This window comes from Oreochromis aureus, linkage group 3 (genome assembly GCF_013358895.1).
Source record: "Oreochromis aureus strain Israel breed Guangdong linkage group 3, ZZ_aureus, whole genome shotgun sequence".
Taxonomy (NCBI): Eukaryota; Metazoa; Chordata; class Actinopteri; order Cichliformes; family Cichlidae; genus Oreochromis; species Oreochromis aureus.
In genome coordinates, this window is record NC_052944.1 from 112,419,135 (window position 1) to 112,445,092 (window position 25,958).

The 25,958-nt window shown below is 44.3% G+C and overlaps 1 protein-coding gene across 1 annotated transcript in view; it reads right to left on the reverse strand.

Moving 5' to 3' along the window:
* LOC116316372 (NACHT, LRR and PYD domains-containing protein 12-like) overlaps positions 1 to 25,958 on the reverse strand; it is a gene marked incomplete at its 5' end in the record, with an annotated part of 100,518 nt that overhangs the window by 20,598 nt on the left and 53,962 nt on the right. Inside the window, 3 exons of the mRNA XM_039603833.1 lie at positions 3,256 to 3,429; positions 5,978 to 6,151; positions 8,776 to 8,949. Coding sequence (XP_039459767.1) covers positions 3,256 to 3,429; positions 5,978 to 6,151; positions 8,776 to 8,949 — 522 coding nt within the window. The remainder of the gene's footprint in view (positions 1 to 3,255; positions 3,430 to 5,977; positions 6,152 to 8,775; positions 8,950 to 25,958) is intronic.

Below are 25,958 nucleotides of genomic sequence, written 5' to 3' on the forward strand. Positions count from 1 at the left end.
TTTCCAGCAATGGCGGCCGCTACTAAGTTTTAAAATTACTCTTATTAATCTTTCTGGGTCACAAAATAAACTTTTAACATATTTTCAGGTGAGAATGTAGCTGTGTAAACTTCAAATATCTGCTCGGTTTATCAAGATATCGCATATTTGCAAAAGTGCTTCAACGTTGTCGGAGACGTCTGTTACCCACTAGCTCGATAGCCAGCCGAGAGCTCGAGGGTGACTGAAGCCGCCGAAAACGGCACAACTCCCGGCACATCATTTTCAGATCACCGCGGACTTTCGCGACTCAGGTTAAACGTAGTATATAAGTCACTGAGACAACCTAAAAATGTTATTGTTGGGCTTTTTTCAGTGTTTTATTTGTTCGTGAGTAAATCGGTTTGGCTGAGATTAAAGTTATTAGATTAGATTAGACAAAATAAAACTTTATTAATCCCCCGGGTGGGTTCCTCCTTGGTTTTCACACAGCTGAATAAACGTCAAACAGAAAACCGATTAAACAGAAGTGTGAGACGGTCGAGAATTTACGCCAGTGTCCTGTTATATTTTAGATAGCAAGGAGCAGACCGCTGAGTTTATTAAACTCCACCGAGACAGCGGTGACGTGAATCAGAAGGCTAGACCGTCCAATTTCACAGCCGTTTACTTCCGGCCTACCCGATCTTCTGAGGACCCGGCCCACGTAGACCGCGAAGGCCGGGTCCTGAGGAGGATGCAGCCCATGAATTTCGACACGACCTACGTTTGATCAGCTTGTGGGAGGAGTCTAGATAAACCAAAGAAAGACAAGCTAACAAACGCCACAGTGAAGTGAGTAGCTACAAACTGCAGGCCGATTAGTGTTGTTGAAGAAGTTGGTCTGAGGAACGTTCTTAGGATCAACAAATGACGGCATGTATGAGCCTCAAGATGCAGCATCACAAGAAGAATACATGAGCTGTAGAAAAAGGAGAGACTACGAAAGCCACGGCGCTACAACGTGCACCAGCTGTTGGTCTCTCTGGAGACTACTGGATGTGGCTGGGTAGCCATGGTTACCTGGGAGTTACAGAAACGTGCAGAACATGTGATTCATGTTGCACAGCAGTGGGACATTTGAAATAAAGTCAGAACACTCAGTACAGATAGTGCATCAAATATGATGCCGCTGCCAGACGTCTGCCTTTGAACACGTCCCTGCATCACGCACAACACCAAGGTTGCCATGGCAATCACAGCTAACAGGGACAAAGTGCACAGCTGGAACCCTGCAGGTATATTTAACATGATGTATTTCTCAGTGTCCTGTCTGTGTGTGAGAGACAATCAGCCTCTGTATGTGTGTGTAAATACAGCATGAATATGTAGAGGACATGTTTGTGTATATAAGTAAATGAATGCTCTACGTCATTTGAATCTTTGATTCTTGTTTCTGTTGCAGGTCTGTGACTGAACTTCTGGGAGGAGAAAAGTTGGTTTCATGCTCTGTGATTCTGTGTTTTGTCATCTCTCTCAGATGATGGAGAGCTCAGATGATGACCCCGCCTACGTGGTCAAATTCAAGTCTACATTCAGATCAGACCTGGAGACACGCAAGCAAAATGCCAACATTGTATATGTGAAAACTGCTGCTGCACTGGAGCCAGATTCAAGGAGCTCAAGTGTTTGGGCTGATGGAGATGATGATGAGGAATCCAGGAGCAGTGGGTGGATGACAGCATCAGCATGAAGGATCAGTGTGAGAACACAGCATCATCCACAAAGGAAACCAGTCTGAGTGTCTGACGCTCTTGTTAGAAAGACGCAGTCCCAGCAGTTAGCTTGTCTGCTAGTTAGCTGAGAGCTAACTCACTTGTACATTGAATACCAAACTGTGTAAACCAGGGGTGTCAAACATATGGCCCGTGGGCCAAATCCAGCCCTTGAGATAACTTCATATGTCAAATATTGATGAATTTTCAGGCTTGCTGATAATCAATGTGAGCACGGCTGAGATTTTATTCTGATGAGCAAACCATGTGGCCAAACACTTTAAGAGACAGACTGGGATCATACCATTATGTGAAAGAAGACGGAAATGTCCCATAGACAGCAAGGGTAGTGGTAGAGACCAGGTACACAGAGAAACAGGGAGCTGTATTGAAATGCAAGCGTGTCAGGAAAGAGTGAAAAGGCAAAATGAGCAGCATCTGGCTGCATTTCAGTGATATTGGAGACCACAAAGCTGAGTGTAAAATTTATATAGGAGATATACAGGAGACGCTGAGAGTAGAACTGATAAAATTAGGAGCTGGCTAAAGTGATACCCATTTTTATTTCCACCCATTTTCCATTGTGGAGGACAAAAGGTTTCAAACTCGTCCAGGCCTTAAACCTCACGTGTGTTCTTCCTAACAGCAGTAAATGGATAAAAATAAGGCTTTTATGAAAACACTGAATAAAAATTGCTGCCTTTAAAAAGACTAAATGTACAGTTCAGTATTGAATACTACATAAAATAAACTATATATAAAGTGTGTCTGAATGGCAGAGATGCAGAAATATGTGCATATAGCACAGAGCCACGGCTCAGTGTCTGAATGAGTCTCACAGACCTGAATGTGCTGTTGAAGCCTTTTATAATTATAACGTAATGCTTTACTCGTTTGATCTGCTCCTTACCACAAGCGACCAGACGTAGAAGGTTTTGGACTTTTAACTATATTTTCTTAAGTTTTACAACTTTTCTTACTGTTAAAAAGCTCGTTATGGCCATTCATACTATACAAAGTAATTAGACATGTGTGGTATCTACAGAAATGTCAGAATCTCAGCTAAAAGTTCACAAAACCATCTCAACAACCACCAAACAGCTAAAACAGCAGGTGAACAGATTACACAAACAAGATGTAAACACAAATCCCCCTGATCATCTGTTTTTTTTAAACATGAAGCGTAGTTTTGGACGTTCATTTACTGCTGGTTCGGTGAATTTTGGTTGGACAGAGATGAAACCTGCAGTCTCAGAATCTGTGAGAAGTCTGCTTTCAGCACAAAACAGCATTGTTGTGTTGTGTGCTGTGGATTCACCTCTGCAAACTCATCACTGTTTTACCATCATGTTTCTACTTAGACAATAACAAAGGAAGCAGTTCCCAGGAACTACTTCCTGTCTTGTTAACATAAGAGTATGTTGCCCTTCAAAACACCTCCACTTCTCCTCTTTTTAGAGGACTGCCTTATTATTAATCTGCTAATTCTGTCAGTTGATGAAAGAAAAATGCTTGATCTCACCTGAGAGTTTCCAGTTTCCAGTGTGGACTCTTCAGTCCTTCAGACAGAAGCTTCACACCTGAATCATTCAGATTATTGTTACTCAGGTCCAGCTGTCTCAGATTAGAGGTCTGAGAGCTGAGAGCTGAGGCCAGAGCTTCACAGCTTCTCTCTGACAGCTCACAGTGACTCAGTCTGAAAAATAACAGATAAACAATTACAAAAATAAAACACTTATGTTGAAGTGTAATGAGATACTATTATATTTAGCAATATTTAATCTTGTTTTTGTCAAGAAACTGAGCACTTATGCAGAGAAACATGTGGAGAGAATCAGAGGAGAAGAAGTGAAGAGAGAACAGCAGTAAAACAACCACTTAGATCATTTATTTCTACTTACATTTCTTTCTGGGAAAAATGGGGATTACTTTGAAAACAGGAACTATTTTCCCCAAAATCAGCCCTGGATTAGCAAATCACTCAAACATCTTCTCAGTCAGAAGAAACTGTCTTGTTATGAGGGAGAGAAGAAAAAGATCGAGGCACAAAAACTTGTCGAAAGAGAGATAAAGCAGCTAAAATCAGGTCTAAAAGTAAAGCAGAGGATGAGCTGAATAAAGGACACTCGAGGCTGGCTTGGAAAGGAATGAAGTCCATGGTGGGGATGCAGAACAAGGACCAAAGATGAATGTGATGCTGTATCAGCAGAAGACTTGGACTCATTTAATTCCAGCTTTGATATCATTGATTTCAATGAAGAGCTTTGTGATTTTAGGAAAGGGCTGGTAGCTCTGTGAAGGTTCGCAGTCATCTAAAGAGCTTAGAAAAAAAGGCATCTGGACTTCTTTAAGTTTCTTGAAGATGTTTCACCTCTCATCCAAGAAGCTTCTTTATTTCTAGGGTCAAATGGTGGAGTGTCCCAGATTTAAGCCCTGTGGGAGAGTCCGCCAAGGGGGTCATGAACCCCCCTGCTGATACTCTACCATATCACACGAGCCAAGGTGTGAAAATGGGTGTAGGTCACAATCAGCCAAGGTTTTGGGTGAGCTCATTGTGAAACCTAGCCCCACCCTATGATGTGATTTCTTGAGGTTAACCTCTGTACAAACAGACTTCAGCCATATGAGTGAATGAGAGCACACACAGGACACTCTGATGTCTGAATGTGTGTGATTCAGTGAAAATTGTACTGGATATACTGTGACTGACAGGGTTTAAAGAGAAAGGTGTTTGGATTAACCCTTTAAGATCTACCATAGAACCAAGTCCGCCAAAGCTTATATTATATTTTTACATGCTGTAGTGCCATTTTTGGGAGCATTTCAAGTTGATATACATCAATACAACCATTATAGCCCAAATGTTAATAATATGTATGCATTAAGTCCATAGTAACTACATAAACTGCAAAAAAGTGCAATAAACTACAAAAAAATTGAAAATCGTTTTTGTTTTTTGTTTTTACATATATTTCTAGTTAGAGAAATTTAAGCGGCAAAGCGCCAAAGATGTGAGTACAAGAAAATAATTATTATAATATGATGTGCGAAATTTGTTTAGATCAGATGAATAGGAAAGGATTTGTCTGTGTTTTAGTTTAGCTTAGCTGTAGGCCTGAGAGTGTTTGTAATTGTTTAGAGAGAAAGGAATTTATGGTCTGCTGTCATAAAAGGAGACAGGAAGCTACAGTTGGGGGTTGCTGATGCTGATGCTTGTACCTTTAATAAAAACTCATAATTGCCATAACTTAGAAGTAGGTTTGCAGGAGACTCTCCACCTGATCTGTAAATGTAAGACAACATGATGTAATATGTTAACTCTGCTTCTATGTTGTGTAGAAGAATTTGGTGCAGCTTTGGTGAGGAGATTACTTTTATGACCCCCAGGAAGTCACATACACAGAAACACTGCTTTGACTGTTACGACACACCCACACCTACATGCACACTCACTCACGTGCACACACATACACACAGGTACACGCACACAGTCACTCATGTGCACTCACATACACACAGGTAGGCGCACACACAGGCATGCACAGGCTCGCGTGCTCGTGCATACACACACAGACACAGAGTTTGCAGCACACCATGGGGGTTTTATAATGGGGTCACTTCTATAAAGCTGGCTGTAACTAACAAAGGAGTGAAGATCTGCAGAGGGACACGGGCCTGGCAAGTCTCCCCTTCTAGAAGATGCTTAAATGAAGATGAATAAAGATGAATAAAGGTTTTGTGAAATGACTACTGAGTTCCGGTGCCGTCTCTGGATGCCCGAGGAATCAAAAGAACCAGTGTGATACTGATTTTGCAACAAAGATTATTATGTTTTTGTTGCTGCAAGTGCTTTTTATGCAATTTTTGCAAAGCTATATGTGGAAGGAAAACGTGACCTCGGGCAAGCTGATGGCATAAGATGTAAGTACAACTCCTCCGGTTTCATATGCAAAAAAAAAACATGCATAATAATGCAAAATGGAGCGTGCCTGCTCCGACCGGTTGTAAAGGGTTAAAACGGATTATGCTAAAGTGAACGTGCTAGTGAAATCTGAACTGACTGAAATGTGAAGTGAAGATTATTCATTATTTACTGAGTCAGACTCAGAGGATCAGGGATCAGAAGTTCTACAAAAAGCCGAACCAGACTTCCTGTATAGACGTTTGTGGGCCTACTGATCCACAGTGTCAGCACAACTTTCACATCATATTCAACTCAGCACAGATAAAACATGGTGACTGACCTCAGAGTTTCAAGTCCACATCCCGGACTCTCCAGGAAACCACACAGATGCTTCACTCCTGAATCTTGTAGCTTGTTCCAGCTCAGGTCCAGCTCTCTCAGATGGGAGGGGTTGGACTTCAGCGCTGCTGCCAGATAATCACAGCTGATCTCTGACAAATCACAGTCCATCAATCTGTGTAAAGAATGAAAGATGTAAGTTTATTAGACAAAGTGTGAGCTTGAAATCATTCAGTGTTTCATCATCTGTTCAGAGCTGAAGAAGGTTCAGAATGTAGAAGTTTAGAAAATGGAAACTCCAAACAGTTGAAGCCAACAGGAAGCAGCTTCAAACAAACACAACAATAGAAAAAACTCTGAATGTTTCACATTAAAGTCGTACATTTATCATAAAAACATGAAAAGTTATCACTTTTTACTGTGTGAAATTAAAAACAAAAAACTGAAGAAGAAACATCAGAGTCTAAAACAAAACAAACTCCCAGTTCAGGAGGTCACAGTGAGACTGTGGTGAAGGCTCTACACTAAAGCTTCACAAAAAAGCTGAAGTTTGAAGCTGAAACTGTAAAGCTGTGAGTGAATGAGCTCCAGCGTCTGTCACGTTAGAGGAAACTTTCTTATTTCCACACTGATGAAAGCATCAAGCTTTGATTTCCTGCTGCTTTTACTGAGTCACACTGAAACTGTGCTGAGCCACAGCTGAACCAGCATCCCTGTACAGCAGACACTTACAGTGCTTGGCTGCGTCCATTGAACCCTCTGCACAGAGGTTCAGTTTCCTCTTCTGGTCCCAAAGTACGTAACAACAAGGTTTCAAACAGCTTCGTTCCAGCAGCATCAGCCACAGAAATGCAGAGAAAATTCTTTGGATCTCTTGGTTGTGTTGTATGATGCTGTGTTTGCATATCTGGTGTCTGTATTGCTTTGTGAGGATGGATCATCTACTGCAGCCCCAGATAAACAGAGCTGGAGCTGAACCTGGTAGCTTCACTTAGAAGACACTTGTGACGGGAACGTGTGAGACGTTTTGTGCAGACAAGTGTTGATTTTGAGTCTGGGACGAGGTCTCCACAGTCTTTGTGGAGATCCACATTCTGCATACTGCCTGTGAGAAGCTGGAGACATTTCTCCTCCTGAGCAGCTGCTTGTGGTGGTATTAGCTTCATGTGTGCGTGTTAGCATTAAGCCTCGGTCACACTCTGCTGTGGACACGGTCACAGCTGGACGCGTGATGGACAAGTCTTCCTTCCTGTTAAACTTCTTTGAGGTGAGCTTGAAGCTGCTGCTTGGGGGCGCATGCACAGCTGGTTATTGTACTGGAAATGTTCTGCAGACGAGTCCACGCGCTCACAACAAAGCTCAGTGTGGACGACGCTGTGCACGCTCCAATGCTGATTGGTTAGAAAGTGGGCGGGAACAGGAAGAGAGTGACAGCAGCATTCAGCACAAACATGGAGGATCAAAGAAGAAGAGCATGAGAAGCTCAGATGGAGGCTGCAGTGGACACTTTTCATTGTTTTAACACTCGCTTTCACTTCAGCTTCACCAACAACAGCACAAGCAGAGCAGCCCACTGACTGCATGGCTGTGACAGCGCCCCCTGGTGACTGTAAACCACTACAACATGTAGACGGCCGTCTGCTGCTCATTTCTTTGCCACCATCACAGGAGCTCTTTATCCTGTTCTACACTCTCATTGGTTCTTCGTGTGCTTATTTTTTAGAACAGTAGTCATTGTGATTGTTCAAAGAAGACAATCAGCTGTGACTAAATGTAGCTCCTACAGCAGTGATGGTAATAAATACTGAAGCAAATCCAGTATCAAAGCTCAGGAATCAGCAGCTCCCACCTCGTTTTCTTTGAACAACTATTTTTAGCTGCTGTGTTTTTGTGTTTCTGCAGACCTCAGACATCCTGATGCTCTGGAGAACTGAAGCTCTAAAGGGTTCAGCCTTTATCTCCAAGAAACAAAGCTGATCATGGAGACCCAGCAGGTCAGCTGATCTGTGGACAGCACCAGCATCTTTAAGTCTGAGAGGTGAGCAGTCTTTGGAAACCTTTACTGTCTGATAGTCTCAGAGCAGGATTTGGATCATTATTTGGCTTTTCTTCTATTATTATGTTTAGTTTCTGCTTCACAGATATTCTCTGAGATGTTCTCTGAAATGTTTCCCACTGTGGGACAAACTTTCACAGTTTCTTCATAAAGCAGATCTCCTGTGGAGTCCATCTGTGATAATATGTTAAACACTGAATTATGATTCATATCTGAATGTACTGACTGTCAATTATTGATGAGAACATAATCAGTAAATATAAAGATGTTTGAGTTTGGCTTTGATGAATCAGAATAAAAGTAATAAAATAATGATTTTAGAGACAGGCCTAACTCAGGCCAGCTGACAGACTGTGCACAAACAGACTTCAGCCATATGAGAGTGAGTCTGAATGAATGAGAGCACACACAGGACACTCTGATCTCTCAATGTGTGTGACTCAGTGAAAAAGAGGATTGTACCTGATATACTGTGACTGACAAACAGAGTTTAAAGAGAAAGGTGTTTGGATTAAAATGGATTATGCTAATGTGAACGTGCTAATGAAATCTGAACTGACTGAAATGTGAAGTGAAGATTATTCATTATTTACTGAGTCAGACTCAGAGGATCAGGGATCAGAAGTTCTACAAAAAGCCGAACCAGACTTCCTGTATAGACGTTTGTGGGCCTACTGATCCACAGTGTCAGCACAACTTTCACATCATATTCAACTCAGCACAACTAAAACATGGTGACTGACCTCAGAGTTTCAAATCGACATCGTGGATTCTCCAGAAGAACACACAGCTGCTTCACTCCTGAATCCTGCAGGTTGTTCCAGCTCAGGTCCAGCTCTCTCAGATGGGAGGGGTTGGACTTCAGCGCTGCTGCCAGATAATCACAGCTGATCTCTGATAAACCACAGTCCTTCAATCTGTATAAAGAATGAAAGATGTGAGTTTATTAGACAAAGTGTGAGCTTGAAATCATTCAGTGTTTCATCATTTGTTCAGAGCTGAAGAAGGTTCAGAATGTAGAAGTTTAGAAAATGGAAACTCCAAACAGCTGAAGCCAACAGGAAGCAGCTTCAAACAAACAAGAGAAAAAACTCTGAATGTTTCACATTAAAGTCGTACATTTATCATAAAAACATGAAAAAGTTTTTCCTTCCAGGAACCACATGGCTTCACTTTTAAAGGTGAAGTGTGAAAGAAATGGACATATTTGAAGTCCAACACCTTTTTCCAGTCACATTATTAAAGCAGACAAACTACAAGCTCATTTTCATTGCAACAAGTCATCTTCTGACCTGGACTAACAACACTGGTCTCTATGTGCAGCTGGCTGTGAGACCAGTGCTCAGGGAGCGTCTACAAAGTGCAACACTGAAAGAACATCACACACTCATTTGCTTCCAGCGCTTTCACACAAACATCTACTGTCATTATTGTCACCAAACTCTGTGGATCCTTTATTGCAAATTCAAATGGGATCAAATGGTCAGACAAAAGAGGGTTATGAGGAAATATGATGAAATGTTGTGTATTAGCAGCAAGTTATTGAATCATTTTCCTCAGAAACCAAACAAAATGATTGACAAACATGTTTTTACAAACTCAGTGTTGGAATTCGATCAGCAGGATAACCCTGATGTTTAAAGGCATTTTAGTCTACGTTCACACTGCAGGCGAAAGCGCATCAAATCCGACTTTTTTGACCCTATGCGACCCATATCCGATCATGGTATGACAGTGTGAAAGGCACAAATCCGATATTTTCAAATCCGACCCAGGTCACTTCCATACGTGGTACCGATACTGTTGGGTAGATAACCCGGAATGGGAGGACTGTAAGGTGTTGATTCGGGTTTGCAGCCACCACTCCCCGGAGTGTCGGCCAGAACACTACTCTAGGCCCGGATGGATATTCAGGAAGGAGACAATGAGGACACCGAGGATGGTTTAGACCAGGGGTGTCGAACTCCAGGCCTCGAGGGCCGGTGTCCTGCAGGTTTTAGATCTCACCCTGGGTCAACACACCTGAATCAAATGATTAGTTCATTACCAGGCCTCTGGAGAACTTCAAGACATTTAAATCAGCTGTGTTGGATCAAGGACACATCTAAAACCTTCAGGACACCGGCCCTCGAGGCCTGCAGTATGACACCCCTGGTTTAGACGCTTGTATTGCCTTCACACGATCAGAGGTAACAGGCTTGTCAGAGGAGCAGGTGTTACATGCAAGTTTAGGTGCGCAGGTAGGAGTATGGGGGGTGCATCGGTGTGGATATGAGCGTGTGTGTGTGTGTGTGTGTGTGTGTGTGTGTGTGTGTGTGTGTGTGTGTGTGTGTGTGTGGTCTCTGAAAGGAACAGAAAGAAAATACTACATTACTAAAGTGTTCACAACAATAACTCCAGAGTACATCAACATAAACACAGGTGGGAAATAAACTAACATCCCCTTTAATACCATAGGCCATATATTACCCACGACTCACTTATAGACCCACTGAGAGAGCTAACACGGTACACAGTTATACCCAACCACACGGCAGGAGAGTTAGCTTAGCTTAGCTTGGCTTGGCACCCGCTAACGGCACAGACAGAAACATAGTTATTTCCCCCCTAACCTCAGTTACAGTCACAAACGCATCTTATCCCCACACCCTCACACATCACAGACTTACGTTGCTCAGTAACGCACACTTCTCACGAAATGACCACTTCTCCCCCAGTAATCGGGAGCGGAAACGCTCATATATCTCACCCACGTATCTCCCTGCCCAAATCCTCTCTCATACAAAGCGGTGGGGTGACCTCTACTGGCCACTCTAAAAACTACAGGTGAACAACTGAACAGAATAAAACCGTAACTATGGGGCCTTTTGTACAGCCGCCCCCAAATGTATGAAGTACATTTGCTCACAACAAAAGGCAACTTTACTAGCAAAGTCACAGTGATTGTCCTTTGCCTTCTTCCGGGAGGGCAGGCAGTACCACCAGCCTCGCCACAGGTCGGGTGAAGGTCCTGTCTTTCACCTTGACGTCAGCAGACCTGATGTGCCCGTCGGGACTGGGGTGGACCTTGGAGATGCGACCCACGAGCCAGGAAGCGCGAGGCAGCTGAGGATCTACGATCATCACCACTGAACCTTCTGTGACGTCCGCGGGGGATGACTGCCATTTCTGCCGAAGCTGCAGGCTTGGAAGGTACAGCCGAATGAATCGAGACCAGAAGTGGTCAGCCAGCACTTGGGAGTGTTTCCACCTCCGGCGACTCAGGAGCTCTTCTTTAGGGTAAGCCACTTGAGGAAGCGCTCCGTCCGGCCGCCCCATCAGAAAGCAGTTGGGGGTCACTGGATCAGGATCACTGATGTCGGACGGGACATAACCTAGTGGTTTGGAGTTCAAGATGCCCTCCACCTCCACAAGGACCGTGTGGAGGACCTCCTCTTGTAGGGGTTGGGATCCTACTGTAGTGTAGAGCGCCGTCTTGACAGATCTAATCTCCCGCTCCCACACTCCCCCAAAATGAGGAGCCGCTGGTGGATTGAAGTGGAAGACAATCTTCTGGGGAGCCAGGAGCTTCTGCAGGTCAGAGGTCATGGCTGCAAAAGCTGCTAGGAGTTCCCTTTCTCCCCCCCGGAAGTTGGTCCCTTGGTCTGAGTACAGCTCAGCTGGGGTTCCTCTCCTGGCAACGAACCGTCAAAGTGCCATTAGGAAGGCATCTGTATCAATGGAGGTTAGGACATCAAGGTGGACCGCTCTGATAGTAAGGCACTTAAAGATGATGCCCCACTTCTTCTCCACATGGCGCCCAATTTTGACCTCAAAGGGTCCAAAACAGTCCACGCCTGCCGAATAAAAGGCAGGTTTGTAAAGGCGGAGGCGCGCAACTGGCAGGTCAGCCATCTTGGGAACAGTCGGGCGGGCTTTCCATCTGTGACACTCAAGACAGGTCCTCTGGAAACGCCTAACCGCTTCTCTGCCCCTCAGGATCCAATGAGTGCGCCGAATCTCCGCGAAGACCCTCTCTGGCCCCGGATGACGCAGACAACTGTCGACATCCTGGATGAGCAAGTGGGTGACCGGATGTGTCGGATCCAAAACTAAGGGGTGCGAGTTGGTAAAGGCAAGATCTTCAGCTCGGCGAAGACGTCCCCCTACGCGGATGACCTCATTTCCGTGGTCGAACTCAGGGGACAGCGCAAGGAGACGACTGCTGCGACAGATAGATTTCCCCTGCTTAAGGAGTCGATACTCCTCAGGAACGCTCTCCTGTTGAACTTCTCTCAGGACGTGCATCTCCGCTTGAATATAGTCCTGAGCTGATGAAGTTCCACCGCCTTTTGCCGCCCCATGCAACTGCGTAATAGCAGCCTCCAGCAGCTGCGCCCAGGTGTCATATCCGCTGAAGTTCGAGGTGGCGGGGTCAAAGGTATTAGAAATTCCACAAAAGGTCTCTTTACGCAGCTCAGATAGGCCTGGCGGCTCAGCCAGGGTGCCGCTCGGCTCTGGAGGCCACTGTTCTGGACTTAGGAGCAGGAAAGGAGGCCCTTGACTCCATCTGTTGGGTCTGGCCAGTTTCGAAAGGGTCTTCCCACGGGTTATATCATCCGCAGGGTTCTGGGCTGAATCCACATAGCGCCAGGTGTGCGACTGAGTTACTTCCTGGATTTCAGCCACACGGGTGCCGACGAAGACCTTGAAGTGGCACGACTTGGACCTCAACCAGGTGAGTACAGTTGTGGAGTCGGACCACAGCACTATTCTCTTTATGGCCAAAGTGAGCTCATTTCTAAGAAGACGGGAGAGATGCGCTCCGGAGAGGGCACCACACAGCTCGAGTCTGGGCATGGAGAGAATGCGTTTAGGGGCAACACGGGAGCGAGCCATCAGGAAGGCCAGATGTGAGCTGCCATCACCTGTCACTGTTCTCATGTAGGCCACTGCGCCATAAGCCTGCTCTGACGCATCACCGAAGATGTGAATCTCTCTCTCACTAACTGACTCCATGATGTGCTTTGGGAGATAAGGGCGAGGAAGCAGGATTTGTGCAAGGAACGGCAACTCCTCTTCCCAGGTTTCCCACTGCTGCCTAGCTTTGTTTGGAGTGGTACCTAGTGACCTGGGTGAGGTCTCTGCACCGTGAAGAACCGCAACAGAGCGCCTGCTTGGTCTGACATCAGGCTTCTCTCTGGTGATCGTTGGAGTGGGCAAACCGTCATAGCCCTGACACCAGGATTCGTACTTTAACCAGGTAGCCAGGTCGTCCAGGGTGTAAGCCTGACCAGAATGGTTGTACATGCACCGACGGAAATCAGCTCTTTGCTCTGAAGGAAGCTTACTAAGGAGTCGAGCCACATGGGAGCCACACTGGAGTTCAACCTCCCCATCAGGGCCTAAAGTCTTCAGCATGCCCACGAGCGACTGGATGTGGAGAGAGAATCGCTCGAATGCGGCTGCATCCCCTCGGCGGATGTCAGGTGAGTCCATGACAGCAGCAATTCTTCTCAGGGCAAGCTGGTGGGGCTGCCCAAGCCTGTCGTTAAGAGCATTCATGGTGTCACTGAAGGGCGTGGCAGAATGGAGGTAAGCGTCCGCTATCAACTTTGCTTCCTCCAGGTGTAGGTGATCTAACAAGACTTGGTACCTGAAGAGCTCTGAACTCTCCGGGGACAATAAGTTCTCTAGCGCCATCTTTAGACGAGCAAATTCCCCAGGATCACGGCGTGTGAGCTTAGGAATGCTCGGACGAGGCCCCCTGTAGGTCAAATATGGGGCCGCTGCTAAGCCGGGGGGTCTATACATCTGTGAGGTCAAGAAAGGAGTAGATGAGGACGAAGGTGGAGCTGGCAGTGGTTGCAATGGAGGGGTGTGTGCTCTCGGAGGCTGCGCTGGAGGGTAGGTGGTCCTTGGCTGAGGGGAAGTGAACCCTGGCTTAGATTCATGTGGGGGGATGATCTGACTCTTCTGTGCAGCCATAGACTCCCTCTTCAGATCCTGGAGCTCTTTCATCATTGTTTCGATGCGGCCCGCAACTGGACCCCGGCTGGAGACAGATTCCTCCTTGAACACAACAGGAGGAGGTGGTGGAGGCCAGTCCTCTTCCTCTTCAGCAGGGGGTGGCTGGAGATGAACAGCAGGTGCTCTGGGCGGTGGGCTGAGCTGCAGACTATCTGCACGGTCCAGCAGCTGCAGCAAACTAGCATGAAGGGCCTGGAAATCAGCCACCCCGGCCCTCATCTGGTCATGGGACTGCTGGAACAGGAACCTTTCACGTTGCATATCTTCTAACTCTGCCCTCAATGGGGTGACATGGCCGTGTGGGTGGTCATCAGAGGGGTCAGACGGAGGATGGTGGGAAGAACGGGTGTCGCCTCCTATCTTACTTTCCTCCTGGTAACCTGCAACAAGCCCGGAGAAGTCAGTCTCATAAGCTTCATAGCGGAGGGGACGACGTACATTACGCCGTGGGCGCGCACCAAGGGCTGAGAAGTTCTGAATATCATCTATCTTGTTAGGGTAGAGGCAGCTTACATCCGGCTCGAAGGACCACTAATGTTGGGTAGATAACCCGGAATGGGAGGACTGTAAGGTGTTGATTCGGGTTTGCAGCCACCACTCCCCGGAGTGTCGGCCAGAACACTACTCTAGGCCCGGATGGATATTCAGGAAGGAGAAATGAGGACACCGAGGATGGTTTAGACGCTTGTATTGCCTTCACACGATCAGAGGTAACAGGCTTGTCAGAGGAGCAGGTGTTACATGCAAGTTTAGGTGCGCAGGTAGGAGTATGGGGGGTGCATCGGTGTGGATATGAGCGCGTGTGTGTGTGTGTGTGTGTGTGTGTGTGTGGTCTCTGAAAGGAACAGAAAGAAAATACTACATTACTAAAGTGTTCACAACAATAACTCCAGAGTACATCAACATAAACACAGGTGGGAAATAAACTAACATCCCCTTTAATACCATAGGCCATATATTACCCACGACTCACTTATAGACCCACTGAGAGAGCTAACACGGTACACAGTTATACCCAACCACACGGCAGGAGAGTTAGCTTAGCTTAGCTTAGCTTGGCTTGGCACCCGCTAACGGCACAGACAGAAACATAGTTATTTCCCCCCTAACCTCAGTTACAGTCACAAACGCATCTTATCCCCACACCCTCACACATCACAGACTTACGTTGCTCAGTAACGCACACTTCTCACGAAATGACCACTTCTCCCCCAGTAATCGGGAGCAGAAACGCTCATATATCTCACCCACGTATCTCCCTGCCCAAATCCTCTCTCATACAAAGCGGTGGGGTGACCTCTACTGGCCACTCTAAAAAACTACAGGTGAACAACTGAACAGAATAAAACCGTAACTATGGGGCCTTTTGTACAGATACATATCTGCTGTTTTAGAAAGCGTCTGCTGTTTGAATGGTCATGTCGCATTAAATCCATCTTTTAGGGGCAATCGTGGCTCAAGAGTTGGCAGTTCGTCTTGTAATCTGAAGGTTGCCAGTGTCCGGCAGCCTCGCCTCTGTCAGTGCGCCCCAGGGTGGCTGTGGCTACAATGTAGCTGCCATCACCAGTGTGTGAATGTGCGTGTGAATGGGTGAATGACTGAATGTAGTGTGAAGCGCTTTGGGGTCCTTAGGGACTCAGTAAAGTGCTACACAAGTACAGGCCATTTACCATTTATGTCACTGACACAAGACAGATGCCAATCAGCGCTGGAAAAGACAAACGAGAAAGCATGGAGGCGGAAACTGGAGACGGAGTGAGTTAATGGACAGAAACTGAGGTATTGGACTTGATTAGCATATGGGGAGACAATTCTGAAGAAACTGACAGAGTGCTGCAACAACACCTACTAGCTCTGTAGCCCCATTTTTACTTCCGTAAACAAAGTGCATTGTGTGTGATGTATTCTTTTGCGCATGCGGGCTGCGAACCATTCACACTAGAGCATGTTTGCTAAAACATTTTATTTGTAGTGTGAACAACCAGACAAAAAAAAAAAAAAATTGGATTTGATGAAAAAATCTGAATTGAGCATTAATACCTGCAGTGTGAACGTAGCCTTTGTCTCGCTGTATGAGAGTCAAGTTGTTACTCAATATTTATGGAGGATGTTTTTAAATTAGGCTCAAATATGTGACAGACATTTAATCCCATTTCAGTTTGGCCTCATCCTGGGCCGGATTATCCAACACACTCTTTCTTACATTTTAGCTCTTCAAGCCAAACATAGTAAAACAAGCATAGATCTGTTTCCTGATAAAATGATGTGACAGGTAGAATAGAGTGGTGGTGTTACAGCCTTTCTCCCCTCTGCTGCCGAGGCTGTTAGTCTCTCCCAAACTCAGCTACAGGACTTCCACATGAATGAAAGCAGCAGAAATGGCTTTACAAATGAAAGAGGAAGAGGAGAAGAAGAGGAGAGGGAGGCCACCCTGACCATCACTCCAGCTGAAAACATCACACTTCCATTAAAGTTGGTGAGAAAATGTTGAGCAGGATGAGCTGCTGGCTAATCTGGAGGCTGTAGCAGCAGCTCACAGTCACAGTAGATTTCCACTCATGAAAAAGCTCTGGCTGCTTCATTTCTCATCTCATATCAGAGACTTTAAAGCTACAGTGAAGCTGGACTGTGATGCTTCCTCTCCATATTCAGCCCACTGTGCTCTGTATTGTTTTTTGAAGGTCATCTAAACAGGAATAAGCAGCTCATTTCAATATAAAAGGTTGGAACTGTAAAGAAAATAAAACAGAGCTCATAAACTGAAACTGATTTCATTTTTTCAGCTGGAACATTTTAGTTGTTCCTTTTTTAAGACTTATACATAATTATATTTCCAATAAGACATATCACCCCCCTTTTCCCTGCCAGGCACCACCACAGTTCACTTCAACAAAACTTTACTTCAGATTTGTTTTCATGTTTTGATCCAGAGATGAGAGCCGTTTCCCCCATGTCCAGTCCTTGTACTAAGCTAGGCTAAACATGTCCAGTGCCTGTCTCTGTGCAGCTTTTAATCTGATGTGAATAAGGAAGAAATGGAGGACGAAGAAAATGACTACGTCAATAAACATGCAGCTACTGTCATGATCCTGGGTCCTTTTGACCCAGCGCTTTGTTTTCTATTATTGTGATTTTGGTTCTGTTCTTCCTCTGTTTAGTGTTTTTTCTGTGCTGCCCGTGTGTTCCTGTGTCAAGTCCGCGTTTCTTAGTCTGTGTCTTTGCGTGTGTGTTTCCTGTTTTATTTTGAAGGTCGTTGTCTGATCTCAGTGTGTTCAGTTTACGCTTCCTTGTCTCGTCAGTCCCGATTTCCCCCAGCTGTGCTCTCCTTCTGTGTCTCATTTCCCTCGTTACTTCCCAGTGTATTTAAACCCGGTGTTTCTCTGAGTCAGTGTCGCGTTGTCCCTCATGCTGTGTGGATCTCCTGGTGTCTCCCTGTAAGTTTAGTTTGTTATTTCCCAGTTTAGGTTAGTTTGCTTTGTGTACTCACTTTCCTGTGCCAGCAATAAAGCTTTAGTTCTGAGTTCATCCCTTGTGTTTGAGTCCTGCATTTTGGGTCCTACTCCTGCCTGCCACACTGCACTCCTTGACAGCTACCAACCCAAATGGTGAGGTGGTGGTTAGTTATTACTGTTGTTGATGATCCCCTACATTATCCTACATTCAAATATATTCTCCAGCTACAATAGTGTTTGTGTTCCTAACAGGATTTCATGAATTCCTAATTGCCCCTTGAAAATAAATACAGTATTCTGAATCTGAAAAGATTACAGAAGACGACTCTGTTCAGTAAATATTACGCTCATGCTGTCAAGAAATACCAAAGGTAGGTAAAACTCTGGTTGTTGCAGCCATCCAGTATGACATGCTTTGTACTGTTCTGCTGCAGTTTGTGACACCTGGTTGATGAGTTGTGAAGGATGATGAAACAAACACTTCACTTAATGTTTTTCTTCCAAACTGGATGTAATTTTGGGAGTTATACTGGGAGTTTGGGATACTATTGATCTACAAGAGTAGATACACCGTAATAACATGGGAATGGTTGGTGATATTAAAGTCCTGTTTGTGGCACATTAGTATATGTGAGGGGGCAAACTCCTCAAGATGGGTGGTGACCATGGTGGCCATTTAGCAGTCGACCATCTTGGATACAGCTTTTGTTTTATCAATAGGAAGAGGGCCATGTGACACATCAAACTTATTCGTAACGTCTGCAGAAGACACATGGTTCTTTTTATTACTGCATTGTCTGCATTGTCAGTTCCTACGCCAGCTCAGCCTGTCATTTTAGAAAGCTTTTTACCCGTCTCACTAAAAGAGCTGGAAAAAATAGTTAATGCAACAAAAGCATCCTCCTGTTCACTCGCCATTTTACCCGCATCGTTATTCAAAAAGGTCTTTCACTCTATTGGTCCCTGTGTGCTCACCATAGTTAACACCTCACTGGGATCTGGTAAAGTCCCTGCTTATTTTAAAACTGCTGTTATACACCCCCTGTTAAAAAAGCCTATGCTGGACTCATCTCTCACTAGCAATTACAGACCAATCTCAAAAATACCGTTAATTGCTAAGATATTAGAGAAGGTTGTGGCTAAGCAGCTTACAACAGTTTTAGACAAACATAGTCTCTTTGACAAATTTCAGTCTGGCTTTCGTAGAGCTCATTCTACTGAAACAGCCCTTCTTAGAGTTTCCAGTGACATTCTGATGCAAAACGATGCGGGAAAGTGTTCTGTGCTCCTAATGTTGGACCTCACGTCAGCCTTTGACACTGTTGACCATTACATTTTGCTTGAAAGGCTGAAATACTGGGTTGGTGTATCTGGGTCTGCCTTAGAGTGGTTCTCCTCTTATCTCCATGAACGATACTTTTCTGTGGCGGTCTCTAAGTACAGGTCATCTTCCACGTCCCTGTCCTATGGTGTGCCACAAGGTTCTGTGTTGGGGCCCTTATTGTTTTTAATATATCTACTTCCTCTTCAGCATGTTTTGAGCCCCTTTGAGGACATTCACTACCACTGCTATGCAGACGACATCCAGCTATATATGTCTTTTAAACCTGAAGATGTTTCTAAGCTGCAGATTCTAAATGTGTGCTTAGAAACCATCAAAGGTTGGATGGCTGACAACTTTCTCCAACTTAATGAAGAAAAGACTGAAGTCCTTGTATGTGCTCCAGACAGACACCTAACATAATGAATGCTCTTGGTCCTCTTTCAACATTTGTGAAATCGTCTATCAGGAACCTAGGGGTAACCTTTGATTCTGCTCTTACCCTGGATATCCACGTCAAATCTCTGGTTCGGTCCTGTTTCTATCATTTAAGAAACATTTCTAAACTGAGCCCTATAGTATCTCATACTGAACTGGAGATTGTTATTCATGCATTCATTTCATCACGATTGGACTACTGTAATTCACTGTTTACATGTCTAAACAAAAACTCCCTGGAGCGTCTGCAGATTTTCCAAAATGCTGCAGCAAGGCTTCTGACAAGAACATCTAAGTACTCTCATGTGACACCGTTGTTTATACAGCTGCACTGGCTCCCCGTTGAATTCAGAGTCCATTTCAAGATACTGGTTCTGACATTTAAAGCTCTTCAAGGACAAGCACCAGCCTACATCATTGAACTTTTACAGCCCTATGTCCCTAGTAGGTCCCTGAGGTCTTGTGATCAGGGCCTACTTGTTATTCAGCATACTAGGCTGAAAACCAAGGGTGATAGAGCTTTTGCCACTGTGGCCGCCAGACTGTGGAACTCTCTTCCTCAGAACTTAAGATCTGCAGACTCATTGATTACTTTTAAAAAACAGCTAAAAACACATCTTTTTAGAATTGCATTTTGTTAACTTTGGACAGTTTTTTTTTATACCTTGTGAAGCACTTTGTGATCTTTTATCTAGAAATGTGCTATATAAATAAAATTTTACCTTTACCTTACCTTACAGTTCCCAAACATTTTTAGAAGATAAACAAGGAATTGTTTGCATTGTGCATGTTGCTAAGCATCTTCTTGTGACCTTTGTCATTTTGTGTGATTGCTCTTGCTGACCCTACATACTAGGAGAGAGGGTGAGACTAGTTTTCTTTCTCTAGAGCAGGGGTCTCAAACTCAAATGAGCCGCGGGCCACTTCTGGCACCGTCATCTCATTGGAGGCCACTTTAGTGTCCAAGTAGTACAAACACGAAAACCCCCACTAATATTTCCTAAATGTGGTGTTTTGTTTGTTTACTTTAATTCCAAATATTGCATAACAAGACAAAACTGCAAACAAGAACGTATTTTTTTTCCTCACTCTTAACTACCTGAAGCCATTCATTGAACTACCAAATAAACAGCTCTTTCTGGCCAGACACGTGGCAGCACTTTTGCTATAATTTTGTTTGTATTTAACAAAATAAAAATGCAGGCATAAGCGTACACATTAGTTTTTGACTGCAGGTTAAAAACTGTTTTCTTTCCAAATAAATCTCTCACTGAACTAACACAGCCAATCCCTCAACATGTTTTTACTCTCTTGTTACCTCGGCCAGGTCCGCGGCTCCGAACCGTGGTAAGGAGACCTCTGGAAAATACTTTGGGTTCCGTGTCGGGCTCGTAGCCGGGAACTAGCTTTACTGTCTGGGTCAACTTTGCTAGCGAGAGACAGAGAGAGGCGTTGAAAGGTTGCTCCAGCAGAACTTTATTGTTTAGGAGGAAAACACGAACACAGCGTACAGTTGAGTCTTAATAGCTTACTGGGCTCGTCAGGCACTCTTTTGGGCTGCAGTGTTTATTATTATGTGTGCCTATGCCAAGAGGCACACATATTACTATTCCTCGGATTTATTATTCTTATTATGTGTGCCTATGCCAAGAGGCACACATATTACTATTCGTCGGATTTATTATTATGTGTGCCTATGCCAAGAGGCACACATATTACTATTCGTCGGATTTATTATTATTATGTGTGCCTATGCCAGGAGGCACACATATTACTATTCCTCGGATTTATTCTTCTTCTTATTATTATTTTCCTTTTTCCGCCTGAAATTTTGCAGCGTATCTCGCCCCGCAGTTTTGAGACAAGCTTCATATATGTTACCTCATTTTGTGCGGCTGGATCTGGAATGGTGTGCTATGACTTTTGGTGTTTATGACTTTTATAGTTTTTTTAATATTAATATTTTAGTGAAAATTTTCCCGCGCTCCTCTGCCAAACAGTTTTGACAATAGGGTTACATATGTTACATCATTTTGTGCGGCTGAAGCTGGACTAGTATGGTGTGACTTTTGGTGTTTATGACTTTTATAGTTTTTGAAATATTTAGATTTTAGTGCAAATTTAGGCCAATTCATCTTTTGGCGCCAAATAAACAGACTTCATTTGTGGTGTGTTGGCGCCATCTTTTGGTCCCATTGAAACAAATTTCAAACTTCATTTGTGGTGTGTTGGCTCTCTCTAGTGGTATGCCGGGAGTGGTACAGCCTGTCTACCCTTATTTGGATACCGTAATGATGACAATATCAATGGCGCGCACAGCCTCGCTGCTTTCAGGAACCATTGGAGGTTTTAAGGTTGCGCGAACCATTGAATAGTTACGGTAAACACAATGGCTTCTATGCTTGGTGGAAAACTCCATATCCCACAATTCATAGCACACCTCTGCCGAGTTAAACAATGGCGGCCACCACTTCGTTTCATATGTCTTTTATTAGTGTTTCTAGGTCACAAAATAAACTTTTAAGATATTTTCAGGCGAGAATGTAGGTGTGTAAACTTCAAATATCTGCTTGTTTTATCAAGACATCCCATATTAGCGACAATGCTCTGACGACATCGGTCCTGCCTGACAGCTAGCCGGCTACCTAGCTAGCTGCCGCACTTGGCTGCAAATGGACAGCGAGGGGACACTCTCTCTTTCGTTTCACCTCCCTGGTCTCTCGCAAATGCTCGCACAGAATCGGAGTTACAGCTGGATGTGGAAAAAATAACTGAGTTGTTTGGTGGTGCTATAACGCGGAGCTACAACAGAGGGCAGCTATCCACCGGTGTATGACAGAAAGGACATGCCGCGAATGAGACATATGAGGCGGGGCAGGCGACCACCGATCGCTCGACACAGGTCTGTGTTTTAGCTGGACTTATTTTTCGTTCATATGGGCCGATGATGCTGGTCGATGTGGAAAAAATAACCGAGTTGTTTGGTGGTGGCTAGCCGGAGCTACAACAGAGGGCAGCTATCCACCGGTGTGTGACAGAAAGGACATGCCGCGAACGAGACATACGAGGCCGGGCAGGCGACCGGTGGTTGCTAACGCGGTGGTCAATCGTGGATCAGGGAAAGCGAAGGCAGGAGCGTGAGGTGAACTGAATTTCAGGTAAGAAGTTATGACCTGCACTCTATTTGGGTCAGATATAAACCGAGTTTAGGTGTAGTTTATTTAGCAGCAGTTCTCTTATGTGTTGCTGATAGCCGGCTAGCTAGCTAGCGCCGCTAGCATAGTTAGCTAGTGCCGCTAGCGACCCTTCGTGAAAAAGCACCCAGGCTTGGCTTATATTGAGGCGGGTGAAACTCGTGTCAGCACCGGTCGCTCGCCTACAGTATGTGTTTTAGCTGGACTTAGTTTTCGTTTATATGGGCTGATGATGCTGGAAACCCAAGGCAGGAGCGTGAGGTGAACTGAATTTCAGGTAAGAAGTTATGAACTGCACTCTATTTGGGTCAGATATAAACCGAGTTTAGGTGTAATTTATTTTCGTTGACCTTTACAATCGTACTGCCACGGGAGTTTATATACAGCTGTGTGCGCACTAAGTTACTGACGTTGGACTTTATTTTATTCATTAGGGTTAGTTCATAGAGTTGCCGTGCCGCACAAACGGAATCGTCCCACATTCAGAGAAAACATTATGATTTATTCTGTCGTTACGAAAGCCTCCCTGTCATTCTCTCGCGTGTTGAAACGTCAATCATGAAACTGATCAATGATCGGCTGTTCGCTCTTATTTATCGCGCTAAACAACAGCAGCACGTTTAAGCTTGATCAGCTGTTGTTAGAATTCTTTTGATTTTAATTTCTAGTATCAGCTGATGTTTGCTGGAGCATGAAGATGAAATCAGGAGATGTCCTTACTGAATCATCAGAGCTGAACTGGTGATGGAGAAACAGGTTTACACTTTAGGTGACATGAATGAGTTGAAGGAAGTTATGAGTTGTTTTTGTGTAGCTGACAGCTGGTAACTGTGCAGGGGCGGATCTAGCAAAGCTTTTGCGGGGGGGCAGCTAGGGCATTAACAGAGAAAGGTGGACACAAAGATATACTTTTCTTTCTTACTCTCATATAAAATATTTAGCTTTTATTAAATAGTTATCTGAATCTCACAACCAAAGTTTGTATAATAATACACAAGATTGGCTGTAGACCATTGTTCATAATTCAGAACACTGTGTAAAAATAACAAAAACAAAAAGTGAATGCATGTGTGAAAAGTGGTCCATAATGTAATGCTTCAAAGCGTGTTCATGCAAACATTGTCGGGTCTGCCGTGGTACAATGGGACTTCTGCTCATGAACCTGTGTGCACAGCGTCTGCAAATCGGCGCTGTACAAAGTAACTTCATCTTTACACAAAACTGTAAGCTGTCATCTGTGAGCGTGAGCGGTGTTTGTTTTACCATAGTTCATGGTGGAGAATGGCTGCTCTTCTGAGTTTTGCTCTCTGTAGCCGTATGAATGGCAACTACAGTGATTAGCAGCGGCATAGGCACACATAAAAAATTCTTCTGAAATTTTCGCTTTCTAGTTATTATTATGTGTGCCTATGCCAAGAGGCACACATATTACTATTCCTCGGATTTATTATTATTATTATTATTATTCTCCAGTTTCCGCCTGAAATTTCGCAGCGAAACTCGCCCCGCAGTTTTCAGACAAGCTTCATATATGTTGCCTCATTTTGTGCGGCTGGATCTGGAATGGTGTGCTATGACTTTTGGTGTTTATGACTATTATAGTTTTTGAAATATTAATATTTTAGTGAAAATTTTCCCGCGCTCCTCTGCCAAACAGTTTTGACAATAGGGTTACATATGTTAGATCATTTTGTGCGGCTGGAGCTGGACTATTATGTTATGACTTTTGGTGTTCATGACTTTTATAGTTTTTTAAATATTAATATTTTAGTGCAAATTTAGAAAGATTCTACTTTTGGCGCCATAGAAACACACTTCATTTATGGTGTCTTGGCTCTCTCTAGTGGTATACCCGGAGTAGTACAGGCGAAAAGATCTATCCTTGGCCCAAAACTCCATATCCCACAATTCATAGCACGCCTCTACAGAGGCCTCTACCGAGTCAAACAATGGCGGCCACCACTTCGTTTTCTATGTCTTTTATTCGTGTTTCTAGGTCACAAACTAAACTTTTAAGACATTTTCAGGCGAGAATATAGGTGTGTAAACTTCAAATATCTGCTCGTTTTATCAAGACATCCCATATTAGCAAGAGTTGTCTTATGTGTTGCTGATAGCCAGCCGGCTAGCTAGCGCCGTTAGCATAGCTAGCTAGCGCTGCTAGCGACCCTCAAAGCACCCAGGCTGGGCTTATAGTGACGCGGCTAAAATTTGTTGCAACACCCGATCGATCGCCAAGTCTGTGTTTTAGCTGGACTCATTTCTCGCTTATATGGGCCGATGATGCTGGTCGATGTGGAAAAAATAACTGAGTTGTTTGGTGGTGGAGCTAGCCGGAGCTACAACAGAGGGCAGCTATCCACCGTGTGTGACAGAAAGGACATGCCGCGAACCACACATAGGAGGTGGGGCAGGCCACCGCCCGATCGACCGGTGGTTGCTAACCTGGAGGTCAATCGTGGATCAGGGAAAGCGAAGGTGGTTGCTAACCTGGAGGTCAATCGTGGATCAGGGAAAGCGAAGGCAGGAGCTGAGGGTGAACTGAATTTCAGGTAAGAAGTTATGAACTGCACTCTATTTGGGTCAGATATAAACAGAGTTTAGGTGTAGTTTATTTTCGTTGTGCTGACCTTTTACAATCGTACTGCATGCTAGCTAGCACGACAGCTGTGTGCGCGTGTAAGTTACTGATGTTGAACTTTATTATATTCATAAGGGTTGGTTCGTCAGAGTTGCCGCACAAACGGAATCGTCCCCACATTCAGAGAAAACATTACGATTTATTCTGTCGTTACGAAGCCTCCCCTGTCATTCTCTCGCCAGTTGCAACTTCACTCATGAAACTGATCAACGATCGGCTTTTCGCTCTTGTTTATCGCGCTAAAGAACAGCAGCACGTTTAAGCTTGATCAGCTGTTGTTAGAATTAATTTGATTTTAATTTCTAGTATCAGCTGATGATTTCTGGAGCCACAGCTGAAAAAATGGCTGTTCCAAACAAGATGTCCTTACTGAATCATCAGAGCTGAACTGGTGATGGAGAAACAGGTTTACCCTTTAGGTGACATGAATGAGTTGAAGGGAAGTTATGAACCGTTTCTGAGAGACAAATACAGGGAGTGCAGAATTATTAGGCAAGTTGTATTTTTGAGGAATAATTTTATTATTGAACAACAACCATGTTCTCAATGAACCCAAAAAACTCATTAATATCAAAGCTGAATGTTTTTGGAAGTAGTTTTTAGTTTGTTTTTAGTTTTAGCTATTTTAGGGGATATCTGTGTGTGCAAGTGACTATTACTGTGCATAATTATTAGGCAGCTTAACAAAAACAAATATATACCCATTTCAATTATTTATTTTACCAGTGAAACCAATATAACATCTCCACATTCACAAATATACATTTCTGACATTCAAAACAAAGCAAAAACAAATCAGCGACCAATATAGCCACCTTTCTTTGGAAGGACACTCAAAAGCCTGCCATCCATGGATTCTGTCAGTGTTTTG